General features: G+C 43.9%; 1 protein-coding gene across 3 annotated transcripts in view; it reads left to right on the top strand.

Moving 5' to 3' along the window:
- Positions 1 to 1,465: 1,465 nt before the first annotated feature.
- The window catches only part of RIN3 (Ras and Rab interactor 3), a 77,167-nt gene continuing 57,114 nt past the window's right edge, over positions 1,466 to 21,518 (top strand). For 2 of the 3 annotated variants that reach the window (XR_014562521.1, XM_083732480.1), the window contains exon 1: positions 1,474 to 2,399. Coding sequence is in view for 2 of the 3 variants with exons in the window: in XM_083732480.1 (XP_083588606.1) it covers positions 2,368 to 2,399 (32 nt within the window). In the remaining variant the exon portion in view is untranslated. Of the gene's footprint in view, positions 2,400 to 21,518 lie in introns of all 3 variants that reach the window. The other variant, XM_083732482.1, reaches the window with a different exon arrangement.

The raw sequence follows: 21,518 nt of genomic DNA, 5'->3' as shown, positions 1-21,518 counted from the left end.
AATGGCCTACTAACTGGAATGCGTAAGTTCGGAGTTCAGAGTTCTGTGTGTCAGTGTAGGAGTTGTGAGTCATATCAGAGAGAGCTAGCAAAAGATCCGTGTTCTGTTCCTGTAAATAGTCCACTGTATATAATAGACACCTAACTACAAGTTCCTGGTTCCTGCTTCGTCTATCCTGTCTGCAACCAAGTCGCCAATTGCTTCCGTGGATTCTGTGTGTACTCTGCTAGGTCTGGCTAAGGTCCTGCAACTAGTCAGTCCATTGCACCAAGATCCAGCTCCATGTCCTGCTGAATGTGAAGGACTTCAGATAACAGAAAGTAAAGGTGGTCTGGGGGAGCCTACATCAACCAGGCGCCCTCCAGGTATTGTTGGACTCCAATTAACATTAACCTCAGCCAAAGTGGCCAGTGGTGAGGGATGATGGGCATTGTAGTCCAACAATGTCTAAAGGGTGCTAGGTTGAGGAAGGCTGTTTTTAAACCATAACTGAATGTTGATGCCGAAGTTGAAATAGCAGAAGGCTTGACACAGCTGGATTGAGAAATCATAAATGGCTGGTTGGTTGGTAGGTTGAGGGAGGGAGGTCAATAGCATTGGGGAAGCTACAGGTTTCTGTTTGGCTAATGTGATATAATAATAATAATAATAATAATAATAATAATAATAATAATAATAATAATAATGGCCTTAATTGTATCTGGGTTAGAATAGTCACTATTTCGTCTTTGTTTCAGCTGCATAATTATTGTCTAGCTTCCTACCAAGGATATGAAACGTAAAGCAATACAAAACTCAATCTCAGACAATGAACTAAAATGCAAAATTTGGTGTGAGTGCATAAATCTGCAAATTAATATGCAATATGTATAAATGGAAATATACAACTTTATTCTCTTCACAATCAATCAAATGTTCAAAGTGTCATCATTTGAAGCGTGCCAGGATATAATTGTACCAGAATCTCAGCTGCTATGACCAGCCTATTGCGATAAAAGCCAAGTGGGATATTTACAACTGAAGAAGACCCTTTTGGGGTTGAAATGTGTTTGGTTCGCCATAATATTAACAGTCACGTGACCCCAGGCTTTTTGAAGAGCTATTTACATTCTAGTTTAAAGATAAAGAACCCTCAGGAGAGAGAGATATTCAGTGGCCTTCAAGTTCCCCACCCGCAGATAACACAGGGAGAGTAGAAAAGACCTGGCCACAGTCTTCTCTGATGCGACGTATCTTTCTTTCTAAAGGATTTCAAAGCATTGCCACTATTTAATCTATATGTGTAAATTAGCATATGTAAGCATTCTGCAAATCTATCATGGACTCATAGAATTGTAGAGTTGGAAGGGACCATGTGGATCATCTAGTCCAACCCCCTGAAATGCAGGAATTTTGCGCAAACCCACCACCTTGAGATTAAGAGCCTCATGCTCCACCAACTGAGCTCTCCTACTTGCCCTCTTTCCCCCCCCCCGGCCATGCATAAGTCATGTACCCTACCACAGGTAGAGAGCAGTTGTGCTCTGTGATTTTTAACTGGCAACAAATATATATATTAGGGCACTAATTCATGGAGTAGCAAGCCCAGAAGGACCTATTACCGCAGCGTTGTCAGAAAGTTGCGCCTCTCCCTGGCTTCTCGGGCCTCCATTCTCGCACGTCCTATGTAAACAGCACGAAGGTTTCCAGACTCCATCTGGTTCCAGTTACTCACTCAAAACACAAATACACATGCCTCAGGAATTTGCAGATGGACACCACTGTACTGCCGCATGAAATGCTTCGCAGAGTTCACGGCCCTCTTTGCCCCCGCCTCTCCTCCAGATGTACCTGCGGGGCTGAGGAAACTGCGTCCCTCAGAGGCCAGCCAGGTACGAAGCCGGCCGTGAGGCGCGAGAGCGCAGGCCCGGCTTCCTAACTCTATGAGCTAAAGTTCATGACTAAAAATGGGTTTGTAGGGCGGTGGGGGGGGGGTGGGAAGGAAGAAGAAGAAGAAATAAAACACCCTTGACCACCAAGGACAGCCTCTTCCTGAGAGCCCCTGTTCACACAAATACAGGAAGTAGAAAAGTAGCTCAATGCAGAAACACCACTTGGGAAGGGATTCTCATTTCGGAGCCGCCAGTGTTTTGGAACTACTGTGGTGAAAGCTCGGCTATCCTTCGTGTTGAATCCACCATCATTTGCATATATATACATATATATATATTATTTCATTTTTATTTTATTTGCCGGGCGGGGGTGGAGAGAAGGAGAAGGGCGTGGACGCTTTTTTTGTGAGGGAAATGCCAAGGTATAACTTTCTTCACAAGGGAGACCTCAAACGGTTCTGAAGCGAGAAGCGCCTCTGCGCGCTTTGTTGAGAGGATGACAACATCGCTGGGAAACCGGGCAGCTGGGTGAGTCCTGAAACTTTTAGCGGCGGTACTTTTGTCCTCCCTAAAGGTTTTTCCTCCGCGCGCTCTCTTTCCTCTCTCCCTCTTTGAGAAGAAACTTCTCCCCTCCCTTAAATCCGCTTGCAGGCTGCACGGGAAGCTATCAGCTGTGCCGCCACAATCACGATAATTCACAGCCTTTTTCCTTGGGTGAATGCTAATAATTGCCTCTTTGAAACAACAGGAGCTTTTCTTTTCTTTTCGCACGGGGTGCTGTGGGGGCCGAAGGAAATGAAAATACTCTGAGGAGGAGAGGGGAGGGGGGAAGGAGCTGTTTCCATGCTGCCTGTCGTGCGTATCTGGAAACATGGCAAATCTTTTCCATAAATCCTGAGGGGCAACAGGCTTCGATTTTTCCCCCAGCTGTGTCACACAGATGTGGCTGAAAAGGGGGGAGCTTTCTTTTTTCTTTTTGGCTTGCTCTGCTGTTGTCCCATTATCAGCATCTCAGAACATGCAGATTAAAACAGGTGATGTTTTATCCATCATGTCAGCTCCATGGTAATAATAATAATAATAATAATAATAATAATAATAAGAAGAAGAAGAAGAAGAAGAAGAAGAAGAAGAAGAAGAAGAAGAAGAAGAAGCAGCAGCAGCTCAGGGTGGCTAACACCAGTAAAATTAAAACAAAAAAAAATTCCTTCCAGTAGCACCTTAAAGACCAACTAAGTCAGTTCTTGGTATGAGCTTTCGTGTGCATGCACACTTCTTCAGATACACGAAAGCTCATACCAAGAACTGACTTAGTTGGTCTTTAAGGTGCTACTGGAAGGAATTTTTTTTTTTTTGACTATGGCAGACCAACACGGCTACCTATCTGTAACCAGTAAAATTACAATAAAAACATAATAGAAAAAACACAAGTTAAAATACAAGTTAAAATGGAATTTAAAATGGAGCCTCATTTTAAAAGTAGCCCATAAATCAAAACTGTAAGGGGAGGGAAACAGAAGAGTCAGACTGAGTCCAGACCAAAGGCCAGGCGGAACAGCTCTGTCTTGCAGGCCCTGCGGAAAGATGTCAAGTCCCGCAAGATAAGCTTCACCTGTTTCTGCATGCCAGGCTGCCAAACCTTTTGCTGCCTGAGTGGGACAATATGGTGCCCCCTCCTATTCCATGTGCAAAGCCTGACTGGGCTGGCGATTGAACCTTCCTTCTACATTGGCAACAGGACAGCATCTTTTTCTGTACCCGTAGGTATTAGGGCAAGCACCCCGAAACAAGGAGCTTACTACCCCGCCCCACTTGCCCACCCACATTTCCGAACTCCTGTCATTAACACATGCTGTTATTTTCTCTCTCTCACTCACCTATAAATATACTTTGCCCCTTCTGTGCCCGCCCTGAATTTATTCCCCTGGTGCTGCCACTGCCAGGGTAGACCACACAACACACACATCAACACCTCACAACTGCTATCCACCCTTCAGCATCTGCCACCCGAGGCAGCTGCCTCACTCTGCCTAATGGTAGGAACAAGACAAACTGGCAGCCCTAAAGAACAATTTGATACAGCATGATGCTGAGAGACAGAGAAACATGTGTGGTCCAGGAAATATAGACAGATATAACAATGTAAGAGTTGCTACTCTGCATGCAAACATAGATTTTGATCTCCTGGAATATGTTATGCTCCATTTGAATGAGGGAGAAAGCAGTTACCTATTGGTTAGTATCACTCACTCAACACATCCAGTCCCCTCCAGAGCAGTTTGGGCAACTCCTTAAAAAATGTATGTGAGTTGTTTTCGCTAGATGAATCGTGAATACATATGCAAATAAACATACAAGTGTCACATAAAGGAGGAAGGCCTGCTGGACATTCATGTATCTAGGACAGCTTGGAAGGCCATGCTCACGCCATGGGTGAAGAACCTGCTGTGAGTGCCCTTAAAGCCATGGGTAACTTTTTACCTCCCCAGGACATTTTGGGTAATTCCCTTTGCTTCATTCTGGGGTTTCTAGGGCTGGCCCAGCTGAGTTTCCCTCTGTAGGGTTTTGCTGTAATGGAACATAAGCAGTGCAGACCCTGCTGTTGTGCTGTTGTGCAGCTTGTATTTTTGCACTCCTTGTAAGAGGTGCCCCAGCAGGAAAGGCCTTTACCTGGAATCCTTCCCACATAGTGTGATTCTGCCAAGACAGCAGCACAGGAAGCCACTGTCTGTGTATATTTTAAAAGGCAGAGATCCAGGGATTTTTCAATATCCTGAATGAGTTAAGAATAAAAATCCAGTTCTCATAATCACGGAGGCATCTACTGAACGGTGCCGCATAAAAAAGTGGGGAGGCAGAGAAGAGGCAACATACATTTCTAGGTGGGCAAGATAGAGAAATAACAGCATATGGGTTAAATAGAGAATTGCACGCAGATGAAGGTAATTGACAGTGGGTGAAGGACTCTGTGTGAGAAGCAGGGAAGGGGAGATCTCCCAGGGAGAGAAGCTGGGGGAAGAAAGGGGTCTCCCAGGTGAGAGCTGGGAGGGTTGCACCTTTTTCTGTATGGGATAATAGTTAAGATATTTGTATTCGTCTATCTCCTCCCTCCCTCCCTTCCTTCCTTCCTTTTGTGTGTAGATTAGTTTTTTTATTATATTATGAAAAGTCTTAATAAAACTATCAATAACAAAAGAAAAATAACAGCATATGCAAACGATAGGAGTTCAGAAACAGGGAGGCAAGTGGTGGGGGCAAACTCATTGACTGGGGGGGGCACTTGCTCCCTGCCCCACTCTGGTCCTGCCTATGATACAGTCAAGATCTACACCATACCCTTATTGTCTCCCCATACAGCACCCATCAGTGCCAATCATCAGAGATGATGTGAGTTGCAGGCGAAAACATCTAGAGTGCACTTGATTGAGGAAGGCTGCTGTGCATGTAAGCAGAGGTGGCCTTTCCCATTTCGCAGGGGAATTGCTGCCTCCTGGCCCCATTCATCACACTCCACTTCTGCCGCCACACCCTGGTTCTTGCAGATCTTGGTGGGAGCTAAGATGCTCTTCCAAGTGTTTGCTGCTCATTTGGCTGCTTTGCCCAGAGCAGGAAAGATGAGCAGCAACACCATGCGCCAGATTGCCTCCCTCTCAGTGGCCGAAGTGGCAGGGTGAGTGGAGCATCGCCTCGCATGCCACCCGAGGCAGGCACTTCACCCTGCATCACAGGCGGGCCGATTCCTGCTTCAAGCAGGAGGTACCTGCAGCAAATGGACTTATTAGCCAATTCCATGCTCTGTGTTGGCAATTTTCCTCCAAAGCCTAGGACAGTTATTGGGAAACAAGATGTGAGAGGGATTATTGAAGGAGGTGGGTGGCTGGACTGATCATACATCCCTCCAAGAAGCTGCTTATACCCCTCCAAAAAGAAACTCAGGATGGTTCCATATGCCAGCTTTTCCCACTGCATGTAGATGTGTTTGTAATCATAGCAATCTGAGATCCACATGGCGTTTGGATACTCGGGGAGAGTCAGATGCACAAACAGCTCAGTAACCACAGTTATAGCGTGCAGAACTGGAGTGAGTAAGGAAGCATGTGTTCTGGAGAAAAAGGGAGTCTCAAAATAGATTTTTTTTTTTATAATCAGATTTTTGAAAGCCAACCTTGGGTTTTTTGTTTTTTTTTAAGGGATCTTGACTCATGATTTTGTGACCAGGCCATGATTATTACATGACCCCCATGAGATACTGTACAGTCTGAAAGCATTTAATTTATACGATTTGCTTCAATGGGGCTAGGATGCTCGGTTTATTGCTATAAGAGTTATTAAATGAGGAGACACTGCTTGTGAACAAAGACAGCTTTGGGGTGTCATGTAAGGCAGATTCACACATTGCATTAAATGAGTGTAGAGCCTGTTCTCCTGTATAACAGTACTGTAGTTGAGCTGTACAAACCAACAAATGTATACTCTTTCACACAAATATTTTTACAGGCAAGCGCCTACCTGTGTTCAGTGTAACAAGTGGAGAAGCCTATCCTATACATCAGTCTGCATTTATTTCTGTCAAACCCCCTGACAATGAACCTAAAAGTTGTTCCTTTTTTCCTACTAATGACAATCAAGGGAAGATGATGTCACTGTTCAAAATCTTGGTTAACCATGTGGAAAAACATGTCATGCCAGCCCTTACAAGGATCTCTTATCTTTTGTACACACCCTGGGTTGCTATTTCCCCTGCAAAGGGGAAATATCCAGATATAGCATGGCTAAGCTCACAGGGGGAAAGCCTGTGCTGACAGAGAAAGAACGGAAACAAATTCTTATGCTTGAGATATCAGGATAAACTGCACTTCCTGGCTTCACTTAGAAACGCAGAACACAAAAGATGAGATTCTTGCAACAGACAATATATTCTTGCAATGAGCAAGAGTCTTTCCCTTATGAAATTTTTTGGTTCCCCTTCTCCAGAAATGTCAGCTCAGCTTGCATGAGGGAGAGGGCAAAAAAAGGAAGAAAATATAGCTCCAAGGCCTGCTCTTGGAAATCGAATGGCAAAGAATGAATTCACAGCAGGACAGTGTACACACCATACATTAAAATGAACCCCTTGAATCCTGAGAACCGTAGTTTACTCACCACACCACAAAGCTAAAATTCTCCAGCACCATTAACAAACCACAATCCCCAGGATTCTTGGGGTGTGCAGGCTTTGAACATATGGTGTCTACACAGCTTAATATGTTATTTTGTACAAAGAACATTTGTCATGGCTGCTTTTTATGGTAGGTTGTATTCAACTAACTGAGAGTCAGAATAGACCCAGTAAACTTATTAAACCTAAGTAAGCCATGTCTGTTCTTTTCAATGGTTCTTCTCTGAGTATGACTAACATTGGCGACAACCCAATAACTGTAGCAATGTTATCAATGCTGGTAAAATTGTTACCCCACCACCACCTTTTTTTAACGCAAAGGGATAATTCTTAGACCATACGCAGCACTATCCCAAGTATGTTTACTCAGAAGTAAATGAGACTTTGGTGGCTTCCAGACTGTCACTACCTGCGGGTGGGATTCAATAACATATCAGCAAATTCAGGTTGCACAGTTATATTGGATTGGGAGGTCTTGCACAACAGCTCCCCCTTCCCCAAAGATCAGACTTTTTGCTTTAAGGAAAGTGGTGGGGAAATCCACTGGGAAGTGTGGATAACACTTGCTTTGATGCAGCAGAAACCTCCCTCAAACAAACTGGAACAAATGCACATTAAATGGCCAACTTTGTCTAATCTCCCTACAGATAAATCAGGAAGAATGATCAATAAATTGGTTGTCTGGAAGTGCCCCAAGTCTTAGTGGTGGAGAATCTTCCTTGTATGCAGAAGGTCCCAGGTTCAGTCCTCAGCTTCTCCAGAAAGGGCTGGGATTATTCCTGCATTGCAGGGGGCTGGACTAAATGACCCTTTGGGTCCCTTCCAGCTCTACGATTCTATGACACCAAGTATGTTTGTACACCAATAATGACATAGGCTGCAATCCTGCACAAAGATTGAATGAGTCTCATTGATTTCAATGGTTTTAAGCAACCTTAGTGTAAAGTGTGCAGCACATCTCTCTCTCTCTCTCTCTCTCTCTCTCTCTCTCTCTCTCTCACTCTCTCTCTCTCACACACACACACACACACACAGACACAATTTACCCACATGCATGTGATGTTTACACATAACTGCTGATGGTTTCATCATAGGGTAGACAGGTGGTATGATACATTTTTACCTGGGTGTGCAAATTAATTCCACTGTCTCATCTCTGCCCACTGGTCTTTCTTGTCATGCTTCAGACCCTGCAGATTTCACCAGAAATGACAGTGCGAAGAGTATGTACAGTGTAGGAGAAATTTCCATTTTCAATCATTTCCAATTAAGCCCACACTGCATGTTTGAGGCTATGCACCAGATTCACCACTGTTAATGTTCCAGACCCCGAGGGACAATTTGCCGTTTGTTCTTTGGCTTGTTGTATCTGGAAAGAAGCCACATGTTAGCAAATCAAACGTTTTGGTCTCAGTCTGGAGCGATTTTATTTTATTTTACTTCCCAGACTGTACATGCAGTGTCGGGAATATATTAATGCTGACAGAAACAAAGCTAGCTTCGGGAATTCTGCCAAACATGTTTGTCTAATGTAACATAACATGGGCACGAAAAATATACAGGGAACTTTTCCACATCTCTCAGCCCGGTAGAGTTGGCCATTGATGCATCTCTAAAAAAAGAAGAGAGTCAAATTTGCCCAAAAGAAATAGCTGTTATGATTTTAAACAGGAATATAGAAAGCCAACCCCAATTGCCTGTCTAGCTCAGTATTGTCTACACTGGCAGGCAGCAGCTCTCCATCGTTTCAGCCCTACACGGAGGTGCCAGGGGTTGAACCTGGGACCTTCTGTGTGCAAAGCTGTGAAAAGAAGCAGGATGTCCTTGGTCTAGATCCAACGCTCTCAAGACTGTATGATGGGCAACTCACTTCCACCATGGGGCATAGTTTGGTAAGCACCAAACTTGGAAGAATAATATCAGAGCATCAGCATGGAAAACTGGTTCCCCTTTCTCAGCTAAAGCCTGGTTTCAAATGATGGGTTTGTAACACAATGGTAGAGCGCATACATTGTATGCAGAGTGCCCCAGGTATGATTTCTGGCATCACCTGGTAGGCTATAAAGCCACTGCCAGCCAGTTACTTAGCTGCTTCATAGCCAGAGTTCGCAGTGTCCCATGTTTCCACGACATGTTACATCCCTGTTAAGATGAAGGATTCTAGTTCAATAAATCTTGGTTCAGCCAAAGGTTTTGTGCATGAATTCAACATAATAATGTAAAACGAGCCCCGCTGGAACAAACCAGAGGCCCGTCTAGTCCAGCATCTTGTTCTCACAATGACCTTCTTCTTCTTCTTTGGAGATCACTCGTAGTCAAATAAGATTGTCTTCCATAAACGCTGTTTCAAAAGTGAGTCCGTAAGTGACTGTGGAGGCCATTTCTGGATCCACACAACCTTCCACAGTGGAGAGATAGGTTTCCAAGCGGGAGTTGATCACGGTGAGGGTTTGCCTAGCGTGCCTTCCTCTTAATGCGTTTCTCCCTTGCCTCCTGAGTTCGTGCATCTTCAAAGCCCACGGTACCACTGGTAAAGGCTCTTCTCCAATTGGAGCACCTGCAGGCCAGTGTTTCCCAGTTGTCTGTGTTTTTTTTAGATTTGCCTTGAGAGAGTCTTTGAACCTCTTTTGTTGACCACCAGTATTATGCTTACCATTTTTATGTTCGGAATAGAATAGTTGCTTTGGAAGATGATAGTCAGGCATCCGTACAACATGACCAGTCCAATGAAACCAGAGACACACAAGCTGGACCTGAGCACAACAGCTCTGTCTCCACCTCTGATTTGCAGCAACTGGTATTCAGAGGCACACTGCGCCCTCTGACTACCTTATCTCCCATGAATTTCTCTGTCTGGAACATATTGCCATTTATAATATGAGAGATAATAGATTCACTCTGTTGCAAGCTAGATGTGAACCAGGCCAGTCAAGTACAAAGGCGTTTCAAAGCAAGCACATTTTGCTAGCTTGTTTCCATTGCATGCGGTTTCTACATAGCTGACATAAGAGGAAGGGAAGTTGTTGTGGTCAAACACAGTGTCTGGCCTGAATTCTAGGTAACTAGCATGCAGCGTTCATCAGCCACTGCTGCCACAGCCGCAAGCACACTTCCTTTGTCCAGTGCCTGTACAGAATACAAGCTCGTTAAATTCGGAGGCATGTTTTGCTTCAGGGTTTGCACTCATCCTTTGAGTTGATAAGACGCATTTGAAGGTGGCAGCCGCCTTGTTTATTTTGTCCCATGTTCACCTATGATCAAAGACCTTCCCTGGGTTTCGAAAGAACCACAAAAAAACTGTAAGGGGAGACAGTAGTGGGATGAGAGTGCACACCAGGCTCATGGCTCCCTTTGTCATACCAGCTTCAGCTCTGATTGGCAGCTTTAATATATCTCTTAGTAGAGATAGGGCAAAATCTGGGCGGTCAGGAATCTGGAGCAACCTGCTTGCCAGGACAAACGCAGCCAGGGAAGTAATGGGTTGTGGGTGGACTCGGGAAAATAATCTAATGCAGGGGTAAGGAAACTTCTTAAACCTGAGGGCCACATTCCATTCTGGGAAACCTTCTGAGGGCCATATACTAATGGTGGATGGAGCCAGATACAAAAGTGAGTCAACGACAACAACACCCTAATGCAAATTTTAACCTTTGTACAGTTGGCTAGTTTCTGCACATACTTACTTGCCTCAATCCTGACAGGCATGAGGCATTATCAGAATTCAATGACAGATTCCAGGCAGGCACCAAACCAGGACCAGTGAGGAGGGTGGGCTGGAGAGGGGGGGGTGTTATCTGGGGTGAGCTCAGACAGCCAGATAGAAAGGCTTGGAGGGTCATATTTGCAGGTACTCTTGTGTAATATTGCGCCCTGCACTAGGCCAACATTTGGCACCCCACAAATGGATCTTCTCAGTTATGGAGCTTTTCAATTTTGCACCTCATCAGCTCAGTGCCCTTTGCAGAGGTACTGCCTGCACTGCCCTAAATCCGGTGCTGATATTTGGCCCCTGGGATCTCAAGCTTCCCAGCCGTCATCTAGACTTAACAGCTTATAAAAATAGGGGTGTACCTCGGGATTGGTCAAGTTGGCCTCTGCCAAGGGGATAGACCCAGGGGAGAGCCTCTCATTTTAGCTCGGAGTAACTGGGAGGTCATCTGTCCATACACATGCTATTAGAAGTATTCGCCGGCAGAGCAGGAAAGGAGATGAAAAGCAAACTTTTTGAGTTTCTGGTCCATAGGCAGGAAGGTGCTGAAACATCTCCTTGCCAAATAATAATAATAATAATAATAATAATAATAATAATAATAGTAATAATTTATTTGTACCCCACCCATCTGACTGGGTTGCCGCAGCCACCCTGGGCAGCTAGTACTGGCTACCTGATACGTTGCAGACTCTGTCACAGTGAATTAACTGTGTACTCTTCCCTTAAATACGGCCCAATCTCAAGGCCACCACTGCCCTCTCTTCCTGGGATAAGCATTGTGCTGTTTTCAGCAGCATCACACCACCACACCCATTTCGCTAACTCAGAATCTGGGACCTGGCCCAGCCTCACGCACCACCAGTTTGGCAATAAATCCAAACAATTTCCCATCTGTTAAGTCAGTGCAATGTGGTGAGCAGTTTCTGTTTTCCTTGAGTGCGAGGGACACATTCTTTGGAGATGACTCTTCCAAAGCCCTCTCTAAAGGAAAACAGAAACTGCTCACCACATTGCATTGACTTAACAGATGCCTGGGGAGGGGTCATTGCTATACAAATTGCCTAGAAACTGCTCATATAGTAGCAATGTGCTGCAAGTACAGTTTATAGAGCCTTGCAAGTGGTAAACTGCAGTTTGCTCCATGCACTTCTCCTGTGGGACACTCGCCTACTTTGCCCGGAGAGGAACTTATATGTGTGGATTTCCCCTTTTGCGCTACATTTGATGGTGGTGGGAGGATCCTTCTCACCCACCTGCTTTACTCATTCTCTCGTGCTGCCTGTACTTAGTGAGAAGCAGCATTTATCTCTGTTTAATGAAGTGCTGATCGCTCATTGTCACAAGGGATAATACTCAGGCAGTTGTCCAAAAACATGCGTCCAATGTGAGCAATGCTTTACAAGAGTTTGTCTCTTTGCTTCAGGCAGCCTATGATGATTTGGAAATAAAAATGCAAAGAGCTATGAAGGAGGCAACCCCTTGAAGTAGCAGTTTGCAATTACTTCAGCTAGGTGACATGACAGCTCAGTTGGTAGAGCGCGAGACTCTTAATTTCAGGGTTATGGGATCGAGCCCCATGTTGAACAAAAAATTCCTGCTTTGCAGGGGGTTGGACTTAGATGACCCTCATGGTCCCTTCCAACTCTACAATTCTATGAGAGCCAGTGTGCTGTAGTGGCTCAGAGCGGTAGTCTAGTAATCTGGGGAACTGGGTTCGCGTCTCCGCTCCTCCACATGCAACTGCTGGGTGACCTTGGGCTAGTCACACTTCTCTGAAATCTCTCAGCCCCACTCACCTCACAGGGTTTTGTTGTGGGGGAGGAAGGGAAAGGAGATTGTTAGCCGCTTTGAGTCTCCTTCGGGTAGTGATAAAGTGGGATATCAAATCCAAACTCTTCTTCTTATGATTCTATGACCCAGCATGCCTTAAGCCAGTGGTTCTCAAACACACACACACACACACACACACACACACACACACCCCACAAACCATTTGAAAATTGCTGAAGGTCTTGGCAGACCATGTAATGATTTTTTTCCTGCCTGTTGTAGAAGCCCTCATCTGCCCCAGCTGCAACAAAACATATCTCTCCCACATCAGTTTCTATAGCCACAGCAGGAGCTAAAACCTTCCAACAGCTTGACTTCACCCCCAAAGGTGCATTGTCTCCCGAGACAGATGGATGCCAACCATAGTTATTGTAATTCTTTAGAATTCAAATTGTAACAGAAAAAAATCTAATACAAAAGAAATAGAAGAAGCAATAAAAAAATTAAAAATCAACATGCATATTCAGTGTGATGGATATGCCATCTCCAATCACAAATCCATAGGCAGAACACCTAAATGAAGCCTGTGGTCCATGGAACAGGGGTTTGGAAACATCTGCTTTCAGCTCCTTTAAGTCAATGGGAGTAGTGCTAGCTCCAAGTTTTGGAGGGAAACCAGAGAAAGATGTACGTGGGAGGTGGAATATGTGATCCTGTGGCCCTCTCCCGATGCCTGGACCCTTATTTAACCTTTACATCTGCTTCAGGCCTTGGAGGTGGAAACACATCTCATAGACTTCAGAACAGCTTTGCTAGCTGGGGCTGATGGGAGTTGTGGTACAAAATATTTGGAAGGCACCAGGTTTGTGGAGGTTGAGTTAGAAGGAGGAGGACGAGTTGCACATCCCATTCTACTTAGGGACAAGCAACATACTAAAAGCCCTTTGTAATAATGCACAATGGAAAGTACTTTTTCAAAAACCCTCCAGTGAATTCAGGACCATCGCTCAGCCGTTGTTGGCATCCGCCTGTCTCAGGAGATAATGGAAGAGTGCGCCTTTGGGGGTGAAGTGAGACTGTTGGAGAGTTATAGCACCTGCTGTGGCTGCAGTGACTGATACAGGAAAGAGATGTTTTGTTGCAGCTGGGGCAGATGAAGGCATCTGGTTTTGCTGCTACAGGTGCACCATGGCATTTATTCTGTGTTCCTCCCAGCTGTCATTCTTCCTCTGGTTACTGCTGCAGATACATGACCTGACTGCCTGTCTTCAGGCCCAGCAGCAAAACATATGAACTGTATGCAGAAGGTCCCAGATCTGATTCTTGGCATCTCCATGCTGTACCAGGTCATGAGAAAGCCCTCTTCCTGAGACAGTGGAGAGCTACTGCCAAGCAGAATAGATCAGAGTACAGTAGTCTGACCTGGAATAAGACAGCTTCCTATATGCACAGTACCAATCATAAATGAGGACCACTCTGGATGTCCTTTTTATTGTCCATTAATGATGATTCCTGGTCTCAGGGCAAATATACATTACCCTGCTTTCAATGCTGTTTGCACTTTATAAATGAAAAAAAAAATGTGCCAAACAATTATGCCATTTCTTCCTGCTGAAATCCTGTAACACATGAGCTGATGTTGTTTATCTGCAACTGCCTAATAAAGCCAAGAAATCTTTCAACCTTTTAAATGTTCTGGGCTTTTCCTTTTGCTTAACTTTGTTGCTCCTGATTTGGTTGCACTGTAGTACAATTAGGCCTCTCCAGCTGGCAATAGTGCAATAACATTGTGGAAGCCTAATAAAGCAAAATGTTGTGTGGCTGGTCCAGTATAAATCCATCACTAATGCACTTTTATTGCATTCTGCTGCAGAATATTCCCCCCACCCCCGCAAAAAAAACCCTACCAGTCTAGAGAGGCCCTTAGATAAAATGTTGTCGCTTCTGATTCATTCTACAGAATGGATGTGCCCCCTCCCCCCGCTTCTCTTTGTATTGGCTCCTGATGCAAAACTACCCTCCTTGCCTGCCCATTTAGCAACCATGTGTTTACTTCAAAACTCTATGCAATTTCTAGCAGTCTCCACCTAATTCTAAAAGAGCAGTAAGCTTGGCCCCATGAGGTGTTACCTCTTGCTCAGATCAATAAGCCTTCACGAGAGGGTATTACGTCTATCAGAAGTATTGTTCTGACACATGCGCTTTTGTCACAAACTAGCCTGCCCTAAATTATGCCTGCCCAGCACTCAGCGTTTTCAGTCTGAAGGTTAATCTGTCATTCTCTTTCTTACATGAGTTGCTTGTGACAGCTGATGCCTTTTGCCATCTCAGAGGCACACAGATTGGCAATCACTGCACAGCCACCAACCGTGGCCTGGCTTTAAACAGATGCTGCAAAATCTCACCTCTAAAGTATTATTTTCTTCATGGTATGCTAACCTCATAATAGCATCCCCGTTTCAAATCAAGATGCATTTTCAGAATTTCAGCCATTTGATATTGTGACATTAGTAATTCCAGCAAAAGATAGAATAAAATTTGACTTTCTCTTCTTTTCCAAACACCTCTTTACACAACTCTCTCTTCTCTCTCTGTCAGCATGCTGCAGCTGATGAGAGTTGTAGTTCAAAAGATTTGGATGGCGCCTGGTTGGCAAAAGCTGCTCTACAGAGTGTAGCTTTTGAACTGTGTTGATGAGAATCCACTTCCCTCCCCTCTCTGTACTTCAGGGGCTTTTCACAGTCTGCATTGAGCTTTTTGTTTCCAGCAGAAACAGGGAACAGGGTGGTGACACAGGCAACAGGGAACTGAAAATAAATATCACCTTATTTGCAAATATCACCTCCTTTGCAAAGATTCTCAGGGACTACCCCACTCATTCCTCAGGGGGGAAATAAGTAGTAAGGCATGAGTAGGAGGAGCCATAGTTGCCTCACTTCCCACTGTTAGGGATCGGCTGTGAACGGAGGTGAGTCACAAGCTGAGAATCATGAGACAAGTCAGTGGCTAGAAGAACTAATCAGCCAAGCAGGACCAAAGGGCAAGCCAGGAGTGGGAACCAAAGAGCAAGTCAGGTCTGGAGGACAAATCAGGAAACAGGAAACTAGCCAAGACCCGGAGCAACAATAATACAGAGACCCAACAGAGCTCAGAAATACCTGGTTGCGGAACAAAGCTCAGCTCTTTAGATTACAGTGATACCTCGGGTTATAGACGCTTCAGGTTACAGACGCTTCAGGCTACAGACGCAGCTAACCCAGATATAGTACCTCAGGTTAAGAACTTTGCTTCAGGATGAGAACAGAAATTGTTCTCCGGCGGTGCGGGGGCAGCGGGAGGCCCCATTAGCTAAAGTGGTATCGTATCTCAGGTTAAGAACAGTTTCAGGTTAAGAACGGACCTCCAGAACGAATTAAGTTCTTAACCCGAGGTGCCACTGTACTGCAGTGCGTTAAAACAGGTCTAGCCCACTGGTCAAGCGGCAGAAGCCCAGAGAAGCGGTGCTGGCAGTGGCACTCGTTTCCAGTGAGATCTTGCCAAAATCTCGTGAGATCTCACAGAACACACAGGATATTGCGAGATCTCATTGGAAGCTGCTTTCAGTGCTTCAGGGGTGCTGCTGCACAACACAAATAACAGGATGCTCCAGCCTTGGCATTAAACACAAGGCTGCCTTTGAAGATGGTTCAAAGCCGGTGCAAATTTTAGTGGCACGTTTGCTGACTAGGGCAAGATGGTCTGAACATATCACACCAACCCTGGCACAATTGCATTGGCTACAAATTAGTTTCCAGGCTCAATTCAAATTGCTGATTTTGACCTGTAAAGTATTGTGCATCTCAGGACTACCAGTCACTCAAGGATCACCTCTCCCCATATGAACAACCTGGTTTGGCATCTGAGGTCCTTCTCCATATTCTCCCTCTAACAGAGGTGCAGAGGGTGATGGCATAAGAACAAACCTTCTCAGTGGTGGCTCCCCATTTGTGGAATGTTTCCCCAGGGGGGCACACCTGGCACCATTATTAACTGCTTTATGTGCCAGGCAAAAGCATTTTAAATCATTTGGGCCTTCGGACCTTAATCTGGAGGGTAAAGTATGTTTGTGACCTCTTCTTTTTTGTGGGGTAGGTTGAGTTGGATCTGCCTTTTTGTACATGTTACTGATCAACATTTTAGGGTTTGGGTTTGTTTTACTTTTGTCCTTATGCTTGTTTTTCTTTTTGTTTGTTTGTTTCTCTTTGAGCCACTTTTGAGAAAAAAGCAACAAAACTACAACAGCAGCAACTCCTTCCTGGCCGGAAAAAACCAGTGGTATGACTGGATGGTGGAATCAATCCAAATGTTTTTTTCCCCCACTGATAACAGCTGTCACTCAAGCATGCCCATCGCAGACTTCATTCTGTGCTCACCTACCCCACTTAGCCCTGCACTGAATTCTACCCCATCATTATTTTTTACAAGGATAGCAACCTCAGTCAGGGGTTCCTTTGATTATATCATTCTATAAGCAAGGCCAGCTTGAGGAACCCCTTCAGCCATTTCAGCCATGCGTAAGTGTGTGTTAATCTGCTCCTGAATGAAAACCCCCTCCTTTGTTCTAGGGAGGAGGAGGAGAGGGGCTTATCCTTCCTGGTTCACAGCACACAGCAGTCTCTTGGATCGAGCAAGGTTATAAAAGGTTGTAAACCAGCATGTAATTTGGCTGCTGATTCCTAAGGAAATATGGTTTGGCAGTGGCGTGACTAATTGCACTGATACCCACAAGACCCCAAAGGCAAATTATCATGCCATTTATTCTCGCCTCCAGCTGAGCTGTCTCGTAACTCATGTCAAATAAAGTACAGTGCTTTGATGTAATTACTGTGCCATTAATTAAGCCATATCCCCAGTTACTCTTCTCAAGTCAGGCTGCTTTGCAGAACACTACATAAGCTTAGCCCATCAATAGCCGGGAAGCAGCTCTTTGGTGGCTAGGGAATATGGTAGATCTCCAGGTAGACTTGTAGCCAAAATCTGAGCATTTGTGGTGATGGTAGCAAGTGGGACTGTTGGTGTGCTGGCGTCTAGCCACCCAAGGCAACCATTATGCTCTGTTCTTAAGCAGCTGCTGTAACTTCCAATTGGCCAAATTTCTAGCAGAAGTGTGAAGTGGCAGATAGGCAAGACAACCCATCTCATGTGTTCAGTGAGCAGGGGAGGGGTGTGTGTGATTATTTTAGATGTTAATATTGCGCAGCTCGAAGGAATTGTATGAAGCTGACTCCTTTTGGAATAAAAATTGTCCAGACCCATAATTATGATTCAAAGCTTTTCTAACCGGAATTTCTTCAAAACAAGTACAAAAGCACCAGTGATACATCCAGAAATAAGTACAAAGCATATGTGTATGAAGAATAGGTTCTTCTTCTTAAACATATAACTTAATTACAATCAGAGCTGAAATCAAAGCTCTGTCTCCCCCATAGTCTGTATCAAGCCTGAGGCTATGCAGCTTCTGGAGAGGCATCATTTACAAATCCTATTATGACTGTACCTGGTAACGGAAGCAAAGCCAACTCCCTTCAAAATGGAGATTTGCAATGGAATACCTTAGTCACATGTTCTAAGGTTAAACACTCACGTGTAAGCTAGCAGAGAACATCAACAGTTAATATCAGCTCATTTAGAAGCTCGTTCACTCCAATGGAATTTTCCATCCTCCTCCTTGCTGAGATTTACCAGGGGCAAAAGGAGGAAGGGCCAACCCCTGGGACATGCAGGTGGGACAGATTGAGGCTGGTAAGGCAATGCCCCCTTTATTCTAATGGGCCTCCACTGGTGAGATCCCATCCACTGGCCACACTCTGATATTGCGTGTTCAACATTAATGTGAAGGGGGCCTGTGTATGTATACCTATGTCACAGAAGTCTTAGAGGACACACTAGTCAGGAAGTCATTTATTTATAGGTCCCAGGGCACACCAGTTATTTATTTATTTATTTAAAAGCATTTATAATTCACTGAATATTATTGATTTTTTTCTAAGCACTGCACTATATATATATATATATATATATATATATATATATATATATATAATCATTAACCTGAAAAGAACAACATAAAACCGATAAAGCAACAATATTAAAGCTTTTAAAACAAGAATTCAGGGATTTTAGATAAATGAAGACAGGTTTCATTATTATAGGTTAGGGAAAGCCTGGACAAAAATATGGTCTGCTCAAGACATCTGAAACGGCTAGTGGTTGCTGCTTCATGTAAGGTTACAACAATATGATCAGAGAGTTATTAGATAACTTTATTATTTCTCTTTTTTTTAAAAAAAAATAATTTTTATTAAATTTTACAAATTTCTTGTTCATCACAATAACATTATCTCAACAAAAAAGAAAAATACAGTTCCCCAATTCCCCTACTCCCTCCCCACGACTTCTTTCAACCCCCTCTTCTGGTTTATTATATTTTAACTTCTGCTGCTTGTTTTATTATATCTCAATAAAGCTTTCTTAATTTTTCAATATTATTCTGATCTTGTCATTTTAATATTGTAATTATTTTCAAATTACCTCTTACTTTTTATTATTTCTTCGTTAATACATTTTAGTATCTATATTTGTTTTGTTAGTTGTAAGTGTTTAATCAAACTCTGTTACTGAGTCCACTTCTTTACAATATTTCTGTAAGTACAACATAAATGGTTCCCAGTCCTTTGTAAAGTCTCTATTGTCTTTTTGTCTAATTCTGTCTGTTAGTTTCGCCATTTCCACATAGTCCAGGGGTCTGCAACCCGCGGCTCCGGAGCCGCATGTGGCTCTTTTACACCTTTGCCATGGTTCCAGGGCGGATACTAGCGAGGGGAGGAGGTGCATTGTGCGCCCTGACATTCCCCACTGTGGCGGGCGCTGTACTGGCTGTGACGTCGCATGGGGGCGGTGCGTGCGTTAGTCATGCACCGTCCCGACGTCACTTTCCCGCCCGCCTGCCCGCTACATTGTAAGGGGCATGTACGCTGGTCACTGTTTTGAAGGGGAGTGAAGAACACACACACACAAAATGGTAACTTGTTAATTTAACGTTTATTTCTATGAAGAGGAATAATTCTGAGGGGTCAAACAAAGAAATAATAAAAAAGTGACAAAAAAGTTATTTTTATAATGACGAGTTTTGCGGCTCCCAGTTTTTTTCCCTTTGGAAACAGGTCCAAGTGGCTCTTTTTGTCTTAAAGGTTGCAGACCCCTGACATAGTCCATCAGTTTCTCTTGCCATCCTTATTTAGTTGCTATGTTGTCATCTTTCCATTTTTGGGCTAGTTATATCCTAGCCACCGTTGTAGCATACATAAATAGCTTCTTCTGTTCCTTTGGCATAAGTCTTGACCTATAATGCCTAACAAAAAGGCTTCTGGTCTTTTAACAAAGGTCATTTTAAACATTCATTTAATTTCATTATAAATCATTTCCCAAATTTTTAAAATTAGTTTACAGTTCCACCACATATGAAAAAAGGTAATTTCTTTTTCTTTACATTTCCAACATTTGTTAGAACCCGTTCTGTACATTTTTGCCATTTTTATAGGCGTGATATACCATCGATACATCATTTTCATATAATTCTCTTTCAGCATTATACAATCAGTAAATTTTAGGTTCACTTTCCATAATTTTTCTAAATGTCCTAAATGTTCTAAATGTCCTAAAATTTTTCATAATGTCCTAAATCTTGCACCCACTTAATCATTGCACATTTAACATCTTCGTCTTTGGTTTCCCACTCTAATAATAAGTTATACGTCTTCTTCAACAATTTAGTATTATCATCTATAGTTTCTCTTTGGAATCTGGATGAAGTGTAACTGAATCCTTTCTTTTTATCTCCTTTAAATACCTCATTTAATTGGCGATATTGCAACCAGTCTTGCACATTGTTATTTCTCTTAAACAGGAACAGAACAGCAGCAGGAAATGCCTGGCCCTACCTAGGTACAACTAAGTCTAGTGCCCCCTACTGACTAACCTGTATAATGGTGGTATCCACACAGTCTGTCCTCACATAGGTCGCCTTCACATTAATTCTGAATGTGTAGCTGCTGACTGGTGCATTGGCACCAAGGGAACATAACTGGTAGATGCAATGACACTCTCCCCCCCCACACATGTGAGAATGATTGTGTGTATACACATAGAATCATAGAGTTGGAAGAGACCACAATGGCCATCGAGTCCAACCCCCTGCCAAGCAGGAAACACCATCAGAGCACTCCTGACATATGGTTGTCTCTGCTTAAAGACCTCCAAAGAAGGAGACTCCACCACACTCCTTGGCAGCAAATTCCAATGTCAAACAGCTTTTACTGTCAGGAAGTTCTTCCTAATGTTTAGGTGGAATCTTCTTTCTTGTAATTTGGATCCATTGCTCCGTGTCCGCTTCTCTGGAGCAGCAGAAAACAACCTTTCTCTATGTGACATCCTTTTATATATTTGAACATGGCTATCATATCACCCCTTAACCTCCTCTTCTCCAGGCTAAACCTGCCCAGCTCCCTTAGCCGTTCCTCATAAGGCATCATTTCCAGGCCTTTGACCATTTTGGTTGCCCTCCTCTGGACACGTTCCAGTTTGTCAGTGTCCTTCTTGAACTGTGGTGCCCAGAACTGGACACAGTACTCCAGGTGAGGTCTGACCAGAGCAGAATACAGTGGCACTATTACTTCCCTTGATCTAGATGCTATACTCCTATTGATGCAGCCCAGAATTGCATTGGCTTTTTTAGCTGCCGCGTCACACTGTTGGCTCATGTCAAGTTTGTGGTCAACCAAGACTCCTAGATCCTTTTCACATGTACTGCTCTCAAGCCAGGTGTCACCCATCTTGTATTTGTGCCTCTCATTTTTTTTGCCCAAGTGCAATACTTTACATTTCTCCCTGTTAAAATTCATCATGTTTGTTTTGGCCCAGTTCTCTAATCTGTCAAAGTCGTTTTGAAGTGTGATCCTGTCCTCTGGGG

The sequence above is a fragment of the Podarcis gaigeae genome (genome assembly GCF_964106915.1).
Source record: "Podarcis gaigeae genome assembly, chromosome: 1".
In the NCBI taxonomy this organism is placed as follows: Eukaryota; Metazoa; Chordata; class Lepidosauria; order Squamata; family Lacertidae; genus Podarcis; species Podarcis gaigeae.
The sequence above is the reverse complement of the archived record's forward strand: the minus strand, read 5'-3'. Positions and strand labels throughout refer to the sequence as shown.